Source organism: Protopterus annectens, chromosome 6.part0 (assembly GCF_019279795.1).
Source record: "Protopterus annectens isolate FY-2018-M chromosome 6.part0, PAN1.0, whole genome shotgun sequence".
Taxonomy (NCBI): Eukaryota; Metazoa; Chordata; order Ceratodontiformes; family Protopteridae; genus Protopterus; species Protopterus annectens.
In genome coordinates this window covers 343,638,919-343,657,120 of record NC_056737.1, presented here as the reverse complement: position 1 = coordinate 343,657,120, position 18,202 = coordinate 343,638,919, and the positions used below count along the sequence as shown (strand labels likewise).

The 18,202-nt window shown below is 39.9% G+C and overlaps 1 protein-coding gene across 1 annotated transcript in view; it reads left to right on the top strand.

Moving 5' to 3' along the window:
* Nucleotides 1-3,007: 3,007 nt before the first annotated feature.
* Nucleotides 3,008-18,202, top strand: part of CRIP1 (cysteine rich protein 1) — a 118,630-nt gene continuing 103,435 nt past the window's right edge. Inside the window, exon 1 of the mRNA XM_044074104.1 lies at nt 3,008-3,184. Within this exon, the coding sequence (XP_043930039.1) occupies nt 3,145-3,184 (40 nt within the window). The 5' untranslated portion in view covers nt 3,008-3,144. The remainder of the gene's footprint in view (nt 3,185-18,202) is intronic.

Here is an 18,202-nt window from a genome sequence, read left to right as displayed (position 1 = left end):
ACACACACACACACACACACACACACACACACACACACTTTGAGATTTGATTTGCACAAACACACACACACACACAATTACATACACACACACACACATGGGAATGTCTAGCACAGATTCACCTGCTGCGCCCCCTTCTGCCCAGACTATAAAGTAGTTATCACTACCACCAGAACCCATGCCAGCTACGTTAAGGCGCTTACAATGCTATCCAATTATACTAAGTGAAATTAATATTAATACAAATGATAATGTTGACCAAACAGCAAGGCTTTTGGGAGTGGCCAAAGTTGTCACCAAATAAATATATTCAAATACTCTCAAAGCTTAAATATTTTCTATAAAGAACAAACCACAATGAAAAATGTAAATACGTTTAATAATAAATAATAAAAGAACAAGAAAATACTAAATATCCATTTACAATAAACACCAGGGTTTCAGCCACAGGGAATATTAAAAATAACACAGCTGGAAGGTTTCGCACAGTTATAGAAAAACAGTATTTAGCTAATCTCACTATCTATTCCTGATTGGCTAAACGAGTTACTGTTTCTACTTACTGAATAAAGCAAGACAAGATGGATGAGTGGTCCTTGTTGTCAGATCCAAGTCAGAATACAAAATGCTGTTGAGACTTCAGTCTCCTCTAATATTAAAACATTATTTCTGTACAGAATGACATCACATACATCTGGTCATCTGATTATGGTTCCCACACTATTCCCCATCACTAGAAGCTATCAGAGTTTAGCACCTATGTGCTACAATACACACAGACAGAGCTTTGCTCAGACATGGTGCAGTTGCTGGAAGTCATAGAACCATAAAACTATTCCATTCTTCCTACAGGAGCTACACACTATTCTCTAGCACAGACACTGCATCTCTGTCTCCATTCAAAACTGTGGGATAACATATTTATGGCTTAACCCATAAAGTAATTTAATTTCAAGAATATTTTGCAAAGTCAGGTGGATTAAGATTAACCTCTTCACGTCTAGTATATGTTGTTAGAAGGCATACAATTAATTCAGTTACAATAATATATGTACATTTCTTTTCCTGCTAGCAGGGCATACTGTTGATACATTTTAATACAAGCAAACCTCACAAACACATTTTCAGCACAACATCTGTACAAATCAGTTTGATATATAAAGTACATCGAATTAGTTACAAAATTCCAGCTAGCTGTGCTGGCATAAGTTACAATCCACCACCCTATTTTTCCTGGCATGGATGGCAGTACCTCCTATCATCATGTATACCTTGCAGGAAACAGTGTAAAATGTTATTCGTTCTTCTTCCTGATTTCAATTTAATACATTTTGTACATCTCCAATGCTTATCTAGTGTAATAGTTTCAATATATATACCACTTCATAAAATATTACAAAATATATTTTAAACTGCACACAACATTAATATATTGCTCATCCGTTGCACTTAGCATGTTATTTACTGTTTTTCATGACTGCTGCTAGCATGATTATTAACTTTGAAAGATAAACAATGTCCATTTGCTATCTGAAATGGGTGGGGCAAGGATGGGTGTATCAATCTTTACCAGAAGTTTAAAGTGCATTGGTTACTTTCAGAAGCAAGTCTAAGTAACAAACGCTTGAAATTGAGTATAACCTTCATATCACAAATAATATTAAACTATACATATTTATGCTAAAATTGTGTTGTTTTGCATTTATTTTGTTGAAAAGGATGGCCCATAAAACTTGTTCATACTTGTAAGGAGTTTCTTACTATCTAGAATTTAAGTTGTCTACCTACCCTTGCAGCTGGAACAAGCAACACAGTTTGAAAAATGAACATTTGTCAAGATGTACCAGAGAAACCACAATATAAAAAGCTAGTCTTACAAAGAACCTTTTTAATTCACAAATACTTTTCAAAAGTATGTAAATCATTCTCTAATTTGTAGTAATATCGTTTTGTGGGAAGGTTTGGAGAAAAACTGAATAAACTAAGAAACTAAAAAATCAAATGGCATACTAAAATCTTTTTTTTTTTTTTCAAAGCCTCTTACACCTTTCATATGAGGAGTATAACTGGCAATAAAAATTAATTCCAAAACAATAATGCTTCAGAAAACGTTACGACGAGGCTATAATATTCACAAGGGGTTTCCAGCTTGCTGTGTATATTGACAGCTTACTCCTTTCATCTCACCTCATTTATTAGAGTACCACAGATGAGCTATGCAGCCTGCGTTCCTCCCTGCTCATTAGGTGATCGCAGCACAACACCTGCTAAGAGCTATGACTAACTGTCATTCCTTAGTTCTTACCTACCAGGTCTACTGCCCTTAGCCACTCGATTTTCATCGAATATATTGTGATAAGTTTCTAGTGTCTGCTCTACTAACACGTAATTCCAAATTTATTTTAAACAGTTCAACGCCTTTTAGTCATACCTCTCAACTTCTTTATTCAAGAATTCTGGATACAACAAAAAATAATTATTATGATGTTGATGCATGGGAAAGGTCCCCCAAATCAGGGTTAACTGTAAAATAGCACTCTAATTCATTTAAAGTTAAGAAAACAACCAAGTGTGCATCCATAGCATTTTTCTGAATAAGAAGTAGTCTGACGTTATTAACGACTGTAATCCTGGGTGGTTTACTACAAATAGAAATTTTTTACCAGAGATTAGAGAAATTTTGAGGCAATATCTGAGACATTCTGCAAAATAAAGGACAATTGAGAAGTACGTTTTAGAGACTGTTCTCTAATGAAAAGGTGCGCATGAGGTAGAAGGGCATCAAACACTGGTCTCCCTTCAAAGGCCATTTTGTTGGCTTTGTGCCTGGAGCTTCATTCTTCTAATTTAGTGTTTGTGTCTTGCCACACCCCCGTGTCCCGGTTTCATTGGGCTCTGCTCCAGTCCTGCATCCCTTGATGCTTGTGCCGTGCGCAGCGGGCAAGCTCCAGCTACCAAGACTCGCCCTTTGCTACGTGTGCAAAACAAAAAAAAAGTCCTGATATAAAGCCTGGAGCGGGATAGACTCCAGGCTCCACAAACACACAGCCAACAGGCAAGGAACTGTCAGCGCTGGGGATCGACGCTTCGTCCTAAGTTGTACATCACTTTAAGCACAGACGTTTGTCCTGAAACTTCTGCAACATGCCAAAGTGTCCAAGGTGTGAAAAAGAAGTGTACTTTGGTAAGGAATCTAGATGGCTCGTTTTTTTTCTCTCTGCATGTCATGAAAATAATTATTATGACAGCTTAAACTCAGACTTTCAAGAAGCAGGCACTGAATGTTTGGTATTACTACTCTTAACAGTCGATTTTATAATAAGTAATTACAATATCGGACAGCCAAATCCATTTCTATGGAATTCAGTGGGCACTGGTCTGCAAGTAAGATTTTTGTCTCATGCCCAGAAAAACACTGACCAGCGTCATAGGCTCAAAACATCGAGTGCACCGCACACACAAGCGCGCAGAGTCAGACACACTGTGTGCGTGCGTCTTTAGCTGGATTCACCCCTTTGGCCCTATGTGTCCTTAAGTACCTTGCTCACACAACACTAATTTAATTTGATTCAAAAATAATTTCAGTAGCGTCATTTGACCACACAATTTAAATATGCTAAATCAAATGACAGCAGTTTATACGATAAGCACTTGAAAAAAGTTAGCACTGCAGCTCCCAGTATGAGTTGTAATACTTGCAACGCCATTCAGTGTAATCGTCAAGCACTGAGAGAGTACAATTCCGTGACCACTGCCCAAAACGCGGGAAGTCCAATGCAGCTAGAAACCTTACAAAATGCTAAGTGTTCTAATATAACATGAGAACACTATTCCAGGATTACATCCGAAGGTACAGAACCGCAACTAAACTTAATTAAATCCGTTTGAGATGCATCCATAGCATAGGATGACCACCTATTCCGATTTTCCTGGCCTGAAGAGATGCATCGCGACTAAAACTAGGAAACAAAGTATTAATCGCGACTTGTTCTGAAAAGGGTTTTTAGTTTTCTACCAATTGTTTTAAATTACATGTAACTGAGTGAAACATGTACGTCTGAAAAGTAACAACTTGTACTATAGTATCATGTTAAAAAGCAATTTGCCTTAGTTAGGAGTACAGTCTGCCTAACAAAACTTAAGATTCTTAAGACATTATTCTGGTCATTGAAACGTGGATGCATTTGGGAAAATACAGATAAATGAAGCACCCCAGTTTTACTTACATGGTTAACACGTTTCTGCATTGCTTGTCATTATATATTATATCTGAGCATCTTTTTGTGAAAAACATCTACCCATGTGCACTGCAAAAATAGGCGGTACCCCCATTAAAAGTTAAATCTAATCCATGTACAGGTTAGTAGTCAGTGGGAGGGGCACTGCGGCCAGGTACTAGCGTATTTCATGTCGTAGTAAATTAAATACTTCACCCACTTCACTTGGCAGATAGCACCTGTTAATGTCAAAGTAACTCTGAAATTAGACATGTACCCTTCATGGTAAGAAGTAAACTACTGTAAAAAATGTCTTTGTCTGATGATGATACAACAGCTGAAATTATGTATTTGTATACGAAGCAATATCTGGAGAGATTTTGACCTCTAGGCGACTGGGGAGGTCGTGTCTAAGTAAATATTAAAAATGCTGCATACCTCTCAAATGTACAGATTTTTGCCTTTTATTTGTGGTCCGTTTTTCATAAAATTGCGCTTTTCCTGCAAAACTAGTGGCAAATCATTAAAGGCTGAAGTTAGAAAATAATGACAGACATTTGAGTTTAAGACTTTATATCCTTCAGAAAAGTCATGCTACTGCAAAACCTGTTACTCTATCAACTTTCTAAGTTTGTAAGAGTAAATGGGGCTTTATCCCACTTTTCTATATGTCTTTGTCCAGTTTTCTTGGTCTAAGAGGTTGAAAGGTATGCTACACACAGCTGTGTGGAGGTTCGGAAGTGTAAAGCGACATCGAATCTACCAAAGACCTTTTACTTTTACGGGGCAGATCTAGTTTTCGGAACAGATCTAGCTCAGAAGTGATGTGTGTTTTTAAAAGCGTTTGTATTATATACAATATCACACTTCTTTTATTTATTTATTTTTACTGTTTCTGCTGTGAACTTTCCATTCAGCTTTACCGTTTAATTACAACTATTTAATAACGTACAAACTAAATAACTTGCATTTGCACTTCCCATAATACAAGTGACATTTTGAGCTCCCTGTTTCCTGTCCTATTCCAGGATGAGTTATTTCAGATCAGCAGGGCAGGACGCAACACCAAAAACAAACTGTCATTTACTATTCTGTATACCATATATTTTACTTATTTATTTATTGCATTTGTTTACCGGGAAAGTCCACTGCGCCTAAAAGAACCCATTTTCAATGGAGGCCCAGGGAGAAAAACTCCAACAAGAACATAGATACAGAAAATATTAAAACATTAATTGGTACAAAAGTAGATACAGTGTTATACAGTTATTCCACTGCCAATCATGAGCGGACAGGTGATCCGCTGTGGTGACCCCTAACCAGGAAAAGCTGAAAGAAGAAGAATATATAAAAAGCAGTAATTCAGTCGGTTGCCAGATGAATTAAATCAGAGAGGTATAGGGTTGCCACCTTTTCAAATGGTGAAAGTGGGACATTTTCAGGACAAACATCAGATTTTACAGGCCGACACATACCCACGGTCAGTACAAAGGATAGAACATAACTTTTTGCCTATATAATAACTTATTCTTGTAGCATTTTAGTTGCTTATTCTGTTTCTTATAACATTTAGGTATTTTAGATACAGAATAACTGTTTTATGCAACTATTACATAAAATATAGGACATAGTTATGTCCTACAATCTCAGGACATTTGCCATTTTTAATACTTTTTGTCAGGACACAACTGCCCAAAGAGGGACTGTCCCTCGCAAAGTAGGACAGGTGGTAACCCTAGAGAGGTATAAACAGAAAGGGTAGCCACAGTGGTACAGCGGTTAGCGTTGCTGCCTCACAGCAAGATGTTCTCCGGTCGATCCTCGGCTAGGGTGCCTTCTGTGCGGAGTCTGTATGTCCTCCCTGTGATCATGTGGGTTTCCTCCGGGTACTCGAGTTTCCTCCCAAAGACATGCTGTAGGTGGACTGAACACTCTAAATTGGTCCTAGATGTGCGTGCATGTGTGTGCCTTCTGTGGAAGGTTGGGGACTGGGCTGGCAACTCGACACCATAAAACTCCAATGCCAGTTATGAGCAGACAGGTGATCTGCTGTGGTGACCCCTAACTGGGAAAAGCTGGAAGAAAGGTAGGATGGCCATAACAGACAATTTAGGACAGATGGGCTAGCTGTCATAAAAATATTGTTTTATATATATATAACATCGGGCTTCTCCCTCATGACCAAACCACACCAACCGTGGGTAAATCCAGCATTATCCACACCCAGGCATGGGTTATTGCTATAGTAGCACACGCACGCACACACGTGCACCTTATTAGGAGGAACGTTCCTCATTTTGCATCATAAAAAGGCCGTGCTTTGCACACTTCCATAATGAAAAGGTTAAGAATCTTTTAATTGCCATCAGGTAATAAATAGTACCAAATCATATCAGTTCTCCAAAAGGACGTGGTTTAAGTATAAATTATCTCATTTTAACTATCTTCTGAGCTTCCTCATTGATGTTGTAGAGGCAACTCCTAAATGCTTTAACACAACATAGGTGCCCTCAAACTATGTATGGTTTGATCCCAGTTATTCTCATTAGGGGTAATATGCAATTATCGACCATGGGACAGGAAAGACCAGTCCATAATTAAATGGGATCGGTTACTTTGAGCACAAAAAAGGGAAATAGGCTAGGATTAAAAGGACAGCTAGCCTAGTCCTTAACTATGAACCTATGTTGTTAACCAGCTAAGCATTCCAAATTTTGCCCATTTGTTCCATATTACAAAGGATAATGTTCCACATTTTGGAGATCAAAGGTTGAGAGCTATACACACACAAATTTAAGGGGTAGTCAATTCACCTACAGCACACCTTTGGGATGTGGCAGGAAACAGGAGTACCCAGCAAACCCACTGTTACACAGCAGAGAAGTGTTCAGACTCCACATGGAAGCCACCTTAGCTAATAAGTGAACTGAAGAACCAGCAATCTGAAGCTGAGGCAGCAAAATTAACCACTGTACCACCACAGAGACAGAGACAGAAAGGTGCACACACAAATCCGTATCCATCATCTATCATTAAATTATCTGTCTATGATTAAAGAAGATGTGTGCATGCACACGAATATATACATATGTTTTGCAGGATTTTTTTCAAAGGCTAACCTAACTATATGAAAGAGGCAATAACTCACTTGTTTTCATGGAATATGCACTAAAATCCTAAAATAATAGATAAGAGCAAACAATATGACTCATAAATTGTCTCTAAGAAGGTCATATGAAAATAAGAATGAAAATACAGCTGTTCAGCTGCATAGTCCTATCCAGGATCACCTGATAAACTCTTCATCAAGTCTAGATTCTTTTCATGATTTTTATATTATAATAAATTTATTATTTGTCAGGAGGTATCCTAACGGAATCTCATACATCATTTCTGGGTTACACTCACTAAATATTGGAGGAATGGGGTTATAAACTACAGTCCAATGCTTTTAGCTGTAAGGCAAAGAAAGAATTCACACCTTTCTGAACTATTTTAGTATATTCTGTAAAAGCAAAAGGAACAAGCCCTGTAGACAGTAAGCAAGGCTGTAGTGAGAGCTCGCTAGTTCCCTGATATGGAGCAAAACAAAAAGCATGTATTTTTGTAGCATTCTAGGTCTCAAAGGAGGCCAGAATCCCAAAGGCGGATGTTTTGTTGCCATTCGTTGCTTTTCCCCAGCTCTTGTAATATTCTGCAATAAGGATGTCAACTCACATGCAAATTAAGGAAACAGTCACACCTGTGTGGCTGTGACTAGGCAACAGTATTCTATTAATAGCTCTGCAGGATCAGAGATACTCTGAAGCTTGATATGACCTGACCATAGAGTTAAAATAAAATGAGCACAAAGCTATGCTCCTGCTGTAAAATATCAGCCAAGTTATTTACAAAGTAATATTTCTGGTTGTACTGCAGTCAGACAGTAGCAAAACTATTTTTGTGTGCCATTTTGTCAACAATAATTTTTTTGTCTTGTTCAAAGTATAACATTGGTTATCTTTTGGGATTCCTGGAATCTCTGATTGTTTTGCAAGGCAGGTTTCTAGCTGCAATAGATAAGACAACAAAACGTTTACATACTAAACGTAGGAAGATACCATTACTTTATGCATACAGGTGATATCAGGTAAGCCTGGTGAAGACGTGGTGGCATAGCCTTGCTGTGAATACTTTGAATGTAGTGCAGATAAGCATCTGAATTTGAATTCTTCAGGTGTGGGGAAGTCTTAATTTCTCCAAGGTGTAGCAATATCACAGTCAATTTCATTAAGTAAGAATATGCGTATGATTAAGCTTCATGTATGAGTAGGTGTGGGGAGGCATTTCACCCACATCATGAGTATAAAATTGCAGTATTTCATTATTTTTTTCAAATTCATACAGAGTTCAAATTAATACATTTCAAATCCATATCATAGGTCAGGAAGATTGCTTATTTATTTGTTAATTAATCGGTTTTCAGTTTGTTGAACAGATATGTTGATTGATTCAAATGACACCTGTAGCCAACATTCTGGTCAAGTTTATACAGGCAGAAGCCATGCCATACTGGAATCTGTCTAATACAATACTGGATTATGATTAGGTTCTACACTGTAGCAAGAGTTATCACAATATTGATGTGAAAAATAGGAACTGATTAATGAAGCCAGGTTTGAAGTATGTTGTAAAGAGGCATGTCTAGTACTCTCCTAGATTACTGTTGGGCAATGGCAGCCTATCAAGAGCAAGCATATTATTTATGCTTGATAGGTACATCAAAGAGAAAGACACACTCCAAGGCAGATGACTACTGTACACATGAATGAACGTGAGTAAATGGGAACTTCTTAGTAGCAGCTACTAGGTGGACAACCTTCTACATTCTGGTACCAGGAAGGGAGCTTGGTGACATGTACAACCCTTGTAGTGGTTCCTCATGAGGCATGCAAGGTACTTTTGAAGTTGGCAGATTCAGATGCATCTCTGACAGGAGCTGCCAAGCTCTTCCATATATTGCAGCAGAGCTGGTGATGCCAGATAAATCTTCAGTCACTAAGGCATATTTATGGACTGCTCAGGAGAACAGGCTCATCGTTAATTCTGATGATTTGGTGGAGTGTATGATCAAGTTAGTCAGTCATAGATATACCTCAGGTCCCAGAAAATGGTACGAGTCAGAAATACTGTGTGTAGAAAATCAGAGATGTCATAACAAGCATGCTTTCATAGACAACCACCCCACCCTGCAGAGAATGGGAGATCTATCTTCTAGAAGAGAAGCCAGAAAGACGAACTCTCTGACATGTTAGGCTGATTAGATCTCATTTACATTTCCAGCAGAGGTTAAAGGAATGAGGGTACCTGTTACTCAAGTTGGGAGAGAGAGCTACAATGTCTGCACTTCTTTTTTTGGCTTTTGGGTGCAAGAGCCTTTTATTTGACACAAGGCTCCTAGCTGTTAATGCAGTTGGAACAAACACCAGCCAAGCTGGATTTAAATGTTAAGTAGGGGTACAGGCCTTGACCAGTGTCCAACTAACTGAACACCTGAATGTTTGATATTCTCCAAGGGGGGGAGTGGACACTTTTGGAAAGAGATAAGAAGCTTGGCCTTTGTTTTAGAACTGATGAAACTATATGCAGACCTTGCTAACATTTCCTGTGAGGAAGCATTTTGATATGTTAGGGTCAGGACAGCAAAGGAAATGACAGGATCATTGGTATATAGGAGTGTCTTCAGTTTGTCAATGTTTCAGGTAATGTTACTGATTAACAATAAGAGTACAGGTACAGACTCAAGAGGGAATAGTGAAGTCTCTCTCTTCCACATTCCTTATTCCCTCTCTTCTATATGGAGCCCCACTCATGACTAACCTACAATCTTCCCTCAAAACACAACTTTCCTCATGCTACAATAAAATAGCTAAATTCGCTAATGGCCACAAAGCATCTACTCACCATTGTTCTTCTCTCCACAAACTAGTATGGTTAGAACTACCCAACCGACTCATCTATTGCCAACTTACTCTTGCCCACAAGCTCATCTTTAAACCCTTCCTTTGTCCATCTCTTTCCCCTGCTTTTAAAATGCACCTCCCCAACAGAGAACTCAGAACCAATAACCAGAACCTACTCAAACTATACATACCATTACGTCCCCCAGGTAAAAATCTCCTATCCTATAGTTTAGCACATCTCTGGAACTCCCTACCTTCAGCTGTTCGTACCACCTTCAACCACTTTACATTCAAAAATCTCTTTACTCTCATCTACTAACCCAGTGGGAATGCTCTTGCACCCACCCTTCATAATTCAATGCGCTTGCACCCACCCTTCATAATTCATGACCGCCTTACTTCCTTCCTCCTCCTGCTAATAAGCTTCCTTGTATCTGCCTCTCCTATTGTAGTAACTTGCATCCTTTAACTACCTGCCTAATTCAAATCAAAATCATTTTTGTATCCCTTACCTAGCAACCTAACTCAAAATGCCTAGGCGATTTCATCAGTAATGTCACTTGAAAAATATACTCTTAATGTGTAAATACTGAAACATGAATTACCTTTACAGTAGGTACCACCTGTAATGTTCCATTGATTATGTGTGTTCAAACAGTAACCTGTATAATTCTATAAATGCTGCAATATGAATCACTTTTATACTATGTACCATCTACAAACAAGTAATCTGTACAATTCTGTAAATACTGCAATTTGAATTCTGTAAATAATGCAGTCTGAATCACTTCTATAGTATGTACCAACTGTAACAGTCATCACCAGTATGATGCTCCAACTGTAATTGGTTTGTTAATAATGTATTTATATCTAAAACTATGTAACCTTGTTTCTGGAGCTTTTCTCCCCAGGACTCCATTGAAAACGGGTTCATCTTGGCCCAATGGACTATCCTGGTAAACCAACTGCAAATAAATAAATAACTCTCCTGACTGGACTGGCAGCAATGGGAAAATGGATTCCCTCTTCTTAATTCTGAGAGACATCTCAGAGTGGTGATTTAATGACTTTAGGGATCCATTTCAAAACTGAAAGCTCTCAGTTTCCTTAGAAGTAGAGAGTGGCAAAGGCATAACTTGGCATGTCTTGGACTTCAGAATAATTAATTTATTTATTTCATCGCAGTTGCAACTTGCTCTGGCAAAGTAGCTGCTTCTATGTGCATTATCATGATGTCGACAAGTCCAGCCCAGAAAGGTACAAAAGGCTGCATGACCTGAGCACCTGCTCTTTGGTATGAACAGTTATCCCATTTCTGATTAGCTAATACATTATGCAAATTAGAGGATGATATAAATACTTATTTGTCTAGCACCGGGCATATTCTGCTACCGAAGAGTATGCTGCTACACCAGAATCCACTGTTGGCATAAGATACACATTTCAAAATGCTCCTTACATTAAAGGTGGTATTTTTCCACAAAATTAAAGGGGTATCATTTGTAGCACAGGTCACTACAACTGTACTCTGTTCCTGTCAGGTTAGTGATAAAGTGATATCAAGTTATGTACAGCTTAATCATGTATTTGTGGTGGAGTAAAACGCATTGAGTAAAGCAAATTGATATTTTTACTAATTATTAATGTTGGTAAGAGGGCAGCATGGTATAATAATTAGGAAGAAAGAAGTGCAGATGTGAGGACTCTTGATTTCCAGCTCTACCTAAAAACATACTGACTACGTGACATCGAACAAGTACTGCAACTTTATTAATTGCTTTGGGCACGTTTGCAGACAAGGGCGTCTTTAAAACCTCTTTCATGAATAAAACAAATTAATATGCAGCGGTCCTACAAGAACTTCTCTAAAGCATATTTCATGATTAAAACAAATTAATATGCAGCGGTCCTACAAGAACTTCCCTAAAGCATATTTCATGATTAAAACAAATTAATATGCAGCGGTCCTAAGACAAATGGTTGACAAATGAACAAGGTTCTCCTCCCTGAAAATGAGATAAAGGAAACGATTATACTTTTGACAGGAAAGGAGGTGGGGATATCAGATTCTGAAACAAACAGCGCGTGACTTCAGAAAATTTGCAAAGGCTGTGCTGTTGAGCAGATTTTAATAAAACAATATAGACTGGTTTTGCTGCTAATTCTCTACACTCTGTGTTCTGCTGTAACATTTCAATGATGCAACATTGCTGTATCATGAGTATAATAATAAAAATAAACAGTTTCAGATTTTACTAGCCCTAAATTAATAGTCTCAAAGTGAAAGGGTCTGAATTACCAAGTGTTATCAACATTTATTTATCTACAGCCTTATAGGTGCTACCTTACACAGAGTCTGGCGCCTAATTTAAAGAAACAGAGTCATATCTTATCACTACAGATTTTATACTTTTCCTCTGTAGAAGAATTATGTGGCAGTTATGATTAAGACATTTCAAGTGTCCTAAGTGATGACCCTCCTAGTATCTCATCTACTAATGTTCCTTTTCTTTCATTTTAATGAGGTGCAATGAATTGTTAGCTCAGTATTCTGTAAAAGCTGGTCCGCTCCTGTCTTTTGATTCTGCAAACCACCCAAAGATATAAAGACTTCCAATCCTGAAATTAACAATGTGTGCAAGCTTTTCAACAACAGCTTGTAGCTAGACATTTAACAAAATAGATGGCCGCAGCCTGAAAACATGCCATTTCCATTTCTTGATTCATTTAGTCCCTTAATTATAATTAATCTGAAATGAACTTGCAATAAACACCAATAATTCCAAATATGCTTATTATTTTATAACCCTGATATAGCTGTAGTCACCGAAACCTGGCTAAAACTTCATGTAAAAGACAAAGGGGGAAATTCAAGAAAGTCTACATGGAGTGATTTTCCATCTAGGCAGAGTGGCACTGAGCTTACATGGAAGTAAGCAGCCGTGCAATCCAGTAAACCGAGCAGAGGGGCATGCATGAGCATGCGGATAAGGAAGTGTCTGTGACATGCAAATCACCTTATAAGCAGGTAAATTGCATGAAAATGAGGGTGCTGGAGTTATCCAGCAAGCAGATAGGCAGTCCTGCAGACCCGGTGTTGGTGTACGAAGTGTACATGGAAAATGTCCATTTACAAGAAAGAAAGTAAAAATTGAACAGGGGCTGTAAAAGCCCATTTAGAAGGTCAGAGATTGCGTAGTAGGCACAGATATGTGCAAAGCTATGCCCTGTGTGTCCAAAAAAATAATGCAAAATAAAGTAATTTTTTTAATACCCATATTACGTTTGCGTACTGTGGTGGTGGTTCTGCGGTAGCGTTGTCGCCTCACAGTAAGATGTTGTCCTGTTCAATTCTCAGTTAGAGCGTCTTCTGTGTGGTGACATGCGTGAATGGGCGTACCTTCATTGAAGGTTGTGCATTAGAGCTGGCAACTCAGTACGTAAAAATCTACTGCCAATCATTAGCAGACCGGAGTTCCGCTGTGGCAACCCCTAACCGGGAAAATCCGAAAGACACAACAACAACAACATATTACATTTACGTGGCGCTCAGCAGTTGGAAAACATGCCATTTTTCAAAAAAAAAAAAATTAAAACGTTTAAAACCTCAAAATAAGACATATGTGAGAATAATGCATTATAGGGCCCTATACTCAGTATGTACAATGGTAGATTTCAGTGGTTGCGAAGGAGGTAGGACCTGGAATAGTGAAGTATCCAGGTTATATGCTCAGATCTGTATGCAAATGAGCTGGGGTTACTGAATAGCAAAAAATGGGCCACTGTGTCCGCAGATAAAATCCGTGTAGCCCGAGAATGGTGTTGGTGTCCACAGAAGAGCTAGCTGACATCAGAAGGGGGTGTGTCACAATATGTTTAAGCGGATTGGAGCTCAGCGATGTCTGTCTGTGCAGCATGCCACTCAACTAAGCAGGGGGTGTGTCCAGTGCTGTGAAGCTTTGTTTAGCTGCAGGGTGCATGTTTTAGCTGGTTTGAGCTATGCTGAGCATGCCCGTGCATGGGGGGGGGTGTCCAGACTGCTGAGCAGTGTTTATACCAGTGGACCGGGTTTGCACACCATGCTGCAATGCTTAGAAGGGAAGGCATTAAAAAAAAAAGGAAATAGCCAAGCCAATCATGTATAAGTTACTGATAACCTCTGTTCCACGTACACTGGGCCATTCAAACCCCTCAGTGATGTACCTGGCAGGTGGAATGTATCATAGTTAGCCAATCACACAAGCTGCATCTGCAACAGAGCTCTATAAAGTATGCATGCACCCTGCAATCTGATTTTTCTCCCATACTCTGCACCATTGGAGTACAGACTTGAGAATTTTAACTGACAGAATGCTAGGGGCTGCTGCTGCTCTACTACATCTGAATGTGCTAGAGGCTGAGGTCAGTGATGATGCTGCCACTGACAATAGGCCTAGACTGAGAAAGAGAAGAGTGTTCAGGCCCAGGGTAACCTGCCAAGAGCTACATATGCTGGAGATTGTAGAGCGCTACAGGGTGGACAGGGACATACTCAAGAACTCACTGAGCTTTGCCGACCTCAACTCAGACCCAGAGCCAACAGAGTGGAACCCATCCCAGTGGAAACAAAGGTATGTGTAGTCCTTAGAATACTAGCTACTGGAACTTTTCTAAGACCAGCTGGGGACATGACGGGGGTGTCACAGACATTTGCATCCAGGGTACGCCACCACTTCTTGGCTGCCATGCAAACACATGCCAATGAGCATACTTATTTACCCTGCACCCCTGAGGACAGGGCCAGCAGTATGTGTGTCTTCTACTGTATAGTAACTACCCTAAGGTACTGGGTACCATAGATTGCACTTACATACACATCAAAGCACCACCTGGCGAGGAGGGTAGAGTCTACATCAACCACAAGGGACATCACTCCATCAACTGCCAGGTCATGTGCTATGCCCAGGGCATTATCATGAATGTGTGTGTCGGCAGCCCTGGCAGTTATCATGACTCCAATATCTGGCACGCATCACAGCTGTACCAGATGTTTGCCATGGGGGACATCCCATACGGCCATTTACTAGGGGACAGGGGCTATACACTGGAACCATGGATGATGACACCTGTCAGAAATGCACACACACCTACCGAAGAATGCCATAATGAGTCACACTCACAAACTAGATAAATCATAGAGCATGTGTTTGGGCTGCTGAAGTCATGGTTCTTGTACCTCAATATATCTGGTGGAGCCCTGCAGTATTCTCCAGCCACGTGTGCTCAAATGTTCACAGTATGTGCCATGCTACATAATATGATCTTGCAGAAACATCTGTGACAGGATCATCACAGGGAAGGGGGACAAAGCCCCCCACCAGTGCCAAGGTCCCCACAGCCACACAGACAGGGGAACTCAGAGGAGTAATCCCCTGAGGTTGTCCCTGTAGGGAAACGTTAGCATGCCCAGTATGCACTGGCCTTGGCAAAGAGGCAACACATAGCATATGCACTGACAACCTAGGGTCAAAGGGACTGACACCTTACTCCAAACTCACATACATAGTAAAAAGGATGCCAGTCACACCACACAACCTGTACCATACCATGTATTGGCTGTGTACTGCATGCATCAGCTTACAAACAGTCCTGTTTACAGCAAATCTGTATCTGGACTAGACTAGTTACAGGAAAGGTGGGAAACAAGCACAAATGTGGGCTTTTAAACAGAAAGTTGAAAGAGATGGAAAAACTGCCCAAACGGACAATAAACTACAATTTCTGGGCCAGAAACCACTCTTGTGGTAGATAGGCTACCTAGTGCTCACCACTCCCACTGATAAGCTAGAAGGCTTCCCTCCAACACAGCTCTGTTAGAAATGCTACATCTAAAGAAATCCGAATCCCTCCATACCACACACTCCAGAGACCTCAACCTCATTACCACAATCAACAGAATGTGCAGGAGTGACAGATTCATAACCCAGAGACTGCCCATGGTATGGACTAGACTTCCCATACACATCAAGCGGAGCACCTCACTGGCCCTCTTCAAGAGAAATCTTGATGAGTGGATGTGAAATAGAAAATTCACCCCAGGGATCACTCCAGTAGCTGTACTTGACAGAGGCACTGGGAACTAAGGTTGGGTGGCACGATGGCAGGGTAATCCTATGGGCTAGGCTTGTAAGGGCTCCAGGGCCATTAGCCTAGAACACACCTATGAACCTATGAAGCACTGTTATCACAACTGCTGCCTTCACAAGGTAAGTAACTTTCCTTTACAACAAATGTATGGGGTACTAGACTATGGTAGCATATGTATGGACCTGCTGTATGTATACCAGGGAATAGAGTGGGCTACTGGGCATCTTGCAGAGAACTAACAGCTGTGTGGGACAACAGGTACTCTGTCCAATACTGGCTGCCCCATAATATGCATTAGGCCACAAGGCAGCAAAGCCCACTGCAGTATGTGAGGGAAATACCAAACAGCGGAGTCACAGGACAAAAGCATGACTGTCAATGCTAGAGTGCCCTACCCCCAACACAGTCATGTTCCCATACAACTGCAGCAACAGTATGTTTGCAAGGATATAGCAGCAGACCACACAATCCCAGGGCTGTCCCAAACAACCTGGCTATATGTTCCATTTCCACAATATGCAGGGGTCAAAGTGTATGTCTGTCTGCTGTTGATAGTGTCAGGCATTAAACTTCACTGTCTGGTGGCTGGTGTGTCTCAGTGGGCTAAATACATTAGCATGGTTGATGGTGTTCATGGTTTGAAGTTGGCTGCACCTCCAATTTTTGCATGTGGGGTACTCCAATGGTAGCAATCCCACAGACTGTCAGTATGTCACAATCTGTTACTGCAAGAAAGCTGGACAAAGCCAAAGACAATGGAGGGACAGGGCACACCTACAGACCTTATACATGCTCTGAGTAACCTGGAAGGTGGCTAGTATAACAGCAGGTTGTAACAGGTAAGAGTTGCAGCAGGATGTAAAGGCCATCACTTATCTGTGTCAGTACTTACAACAATTCAGTGGGCACCATTTTGTAGTATATTACCAGAAAAATACAACTGTCTGAGGAGCAGAGCAGACATATGGGGCAGAACGCTGGACATCCTGCAAAACATGTACAGGCAGAGGTATCAAGACTGTAACCCTGTGTGGGATGTCACATCATGTACCCCAGTCACAGTATACCTACAACCACATAGAGCAGGAAATATGGACAAAGCCATGAACAGGAGTGGGACAAAGGCCCAAATATAAGGAGACAGATTAACTAGTGGCCAGAGAAATGTAGAAAGTGCAGAAAATAACAAGTTGTGCAGTAGCATGGGCTCCCTGGTGTGTATGGAGTCAGTAGCTCAAATGTCTGTCATCAGTTCCTAACGTCAGTCTATAATGATTTGCCATTGATGTACTAGAAAATCACAATACTATGTAGCACATACTATACATATGATGCAAAACCCTGCACAATCTATTACAATCTGTACAGTCACTAGGTATGAGTCATATATTACGTTCAGCACACAGCTGGGGAATCCCTTGGACAACATATCAGGGAGGAACTGGACTGCTGAATCAGGTGCAGCAGCCAAGTGGCTGTAGCACACAAAATCCTGGACTGCAGTACAGGTAGGTGTGGCTTGGAGTCACCTTTTAAGTAGTGACAGTCACACTGGGCATACTCCTACACTTAGCTAATTTCAGCTCATGTCTGATGAGATGTGAATATATCTCTGTGCATACAGACAGCTATATATACATATCACTCTCCCTAACCCCCCAGACATGATTGCCCTTATCTATCAGTATTTGGCCTAGCTCTATATATATATATATATATATATATATATATATATTTATGTATATATATATATATATATATATATATATATATATATATATATATATATATATAAATATATATATATATATATATATATATATATACATATATATATATATATATATATATATATATATATATATATATATATTGTGTGTTTGCGTGTGTGTGTGTGTGTGTGTGTGTGTGTGTGTG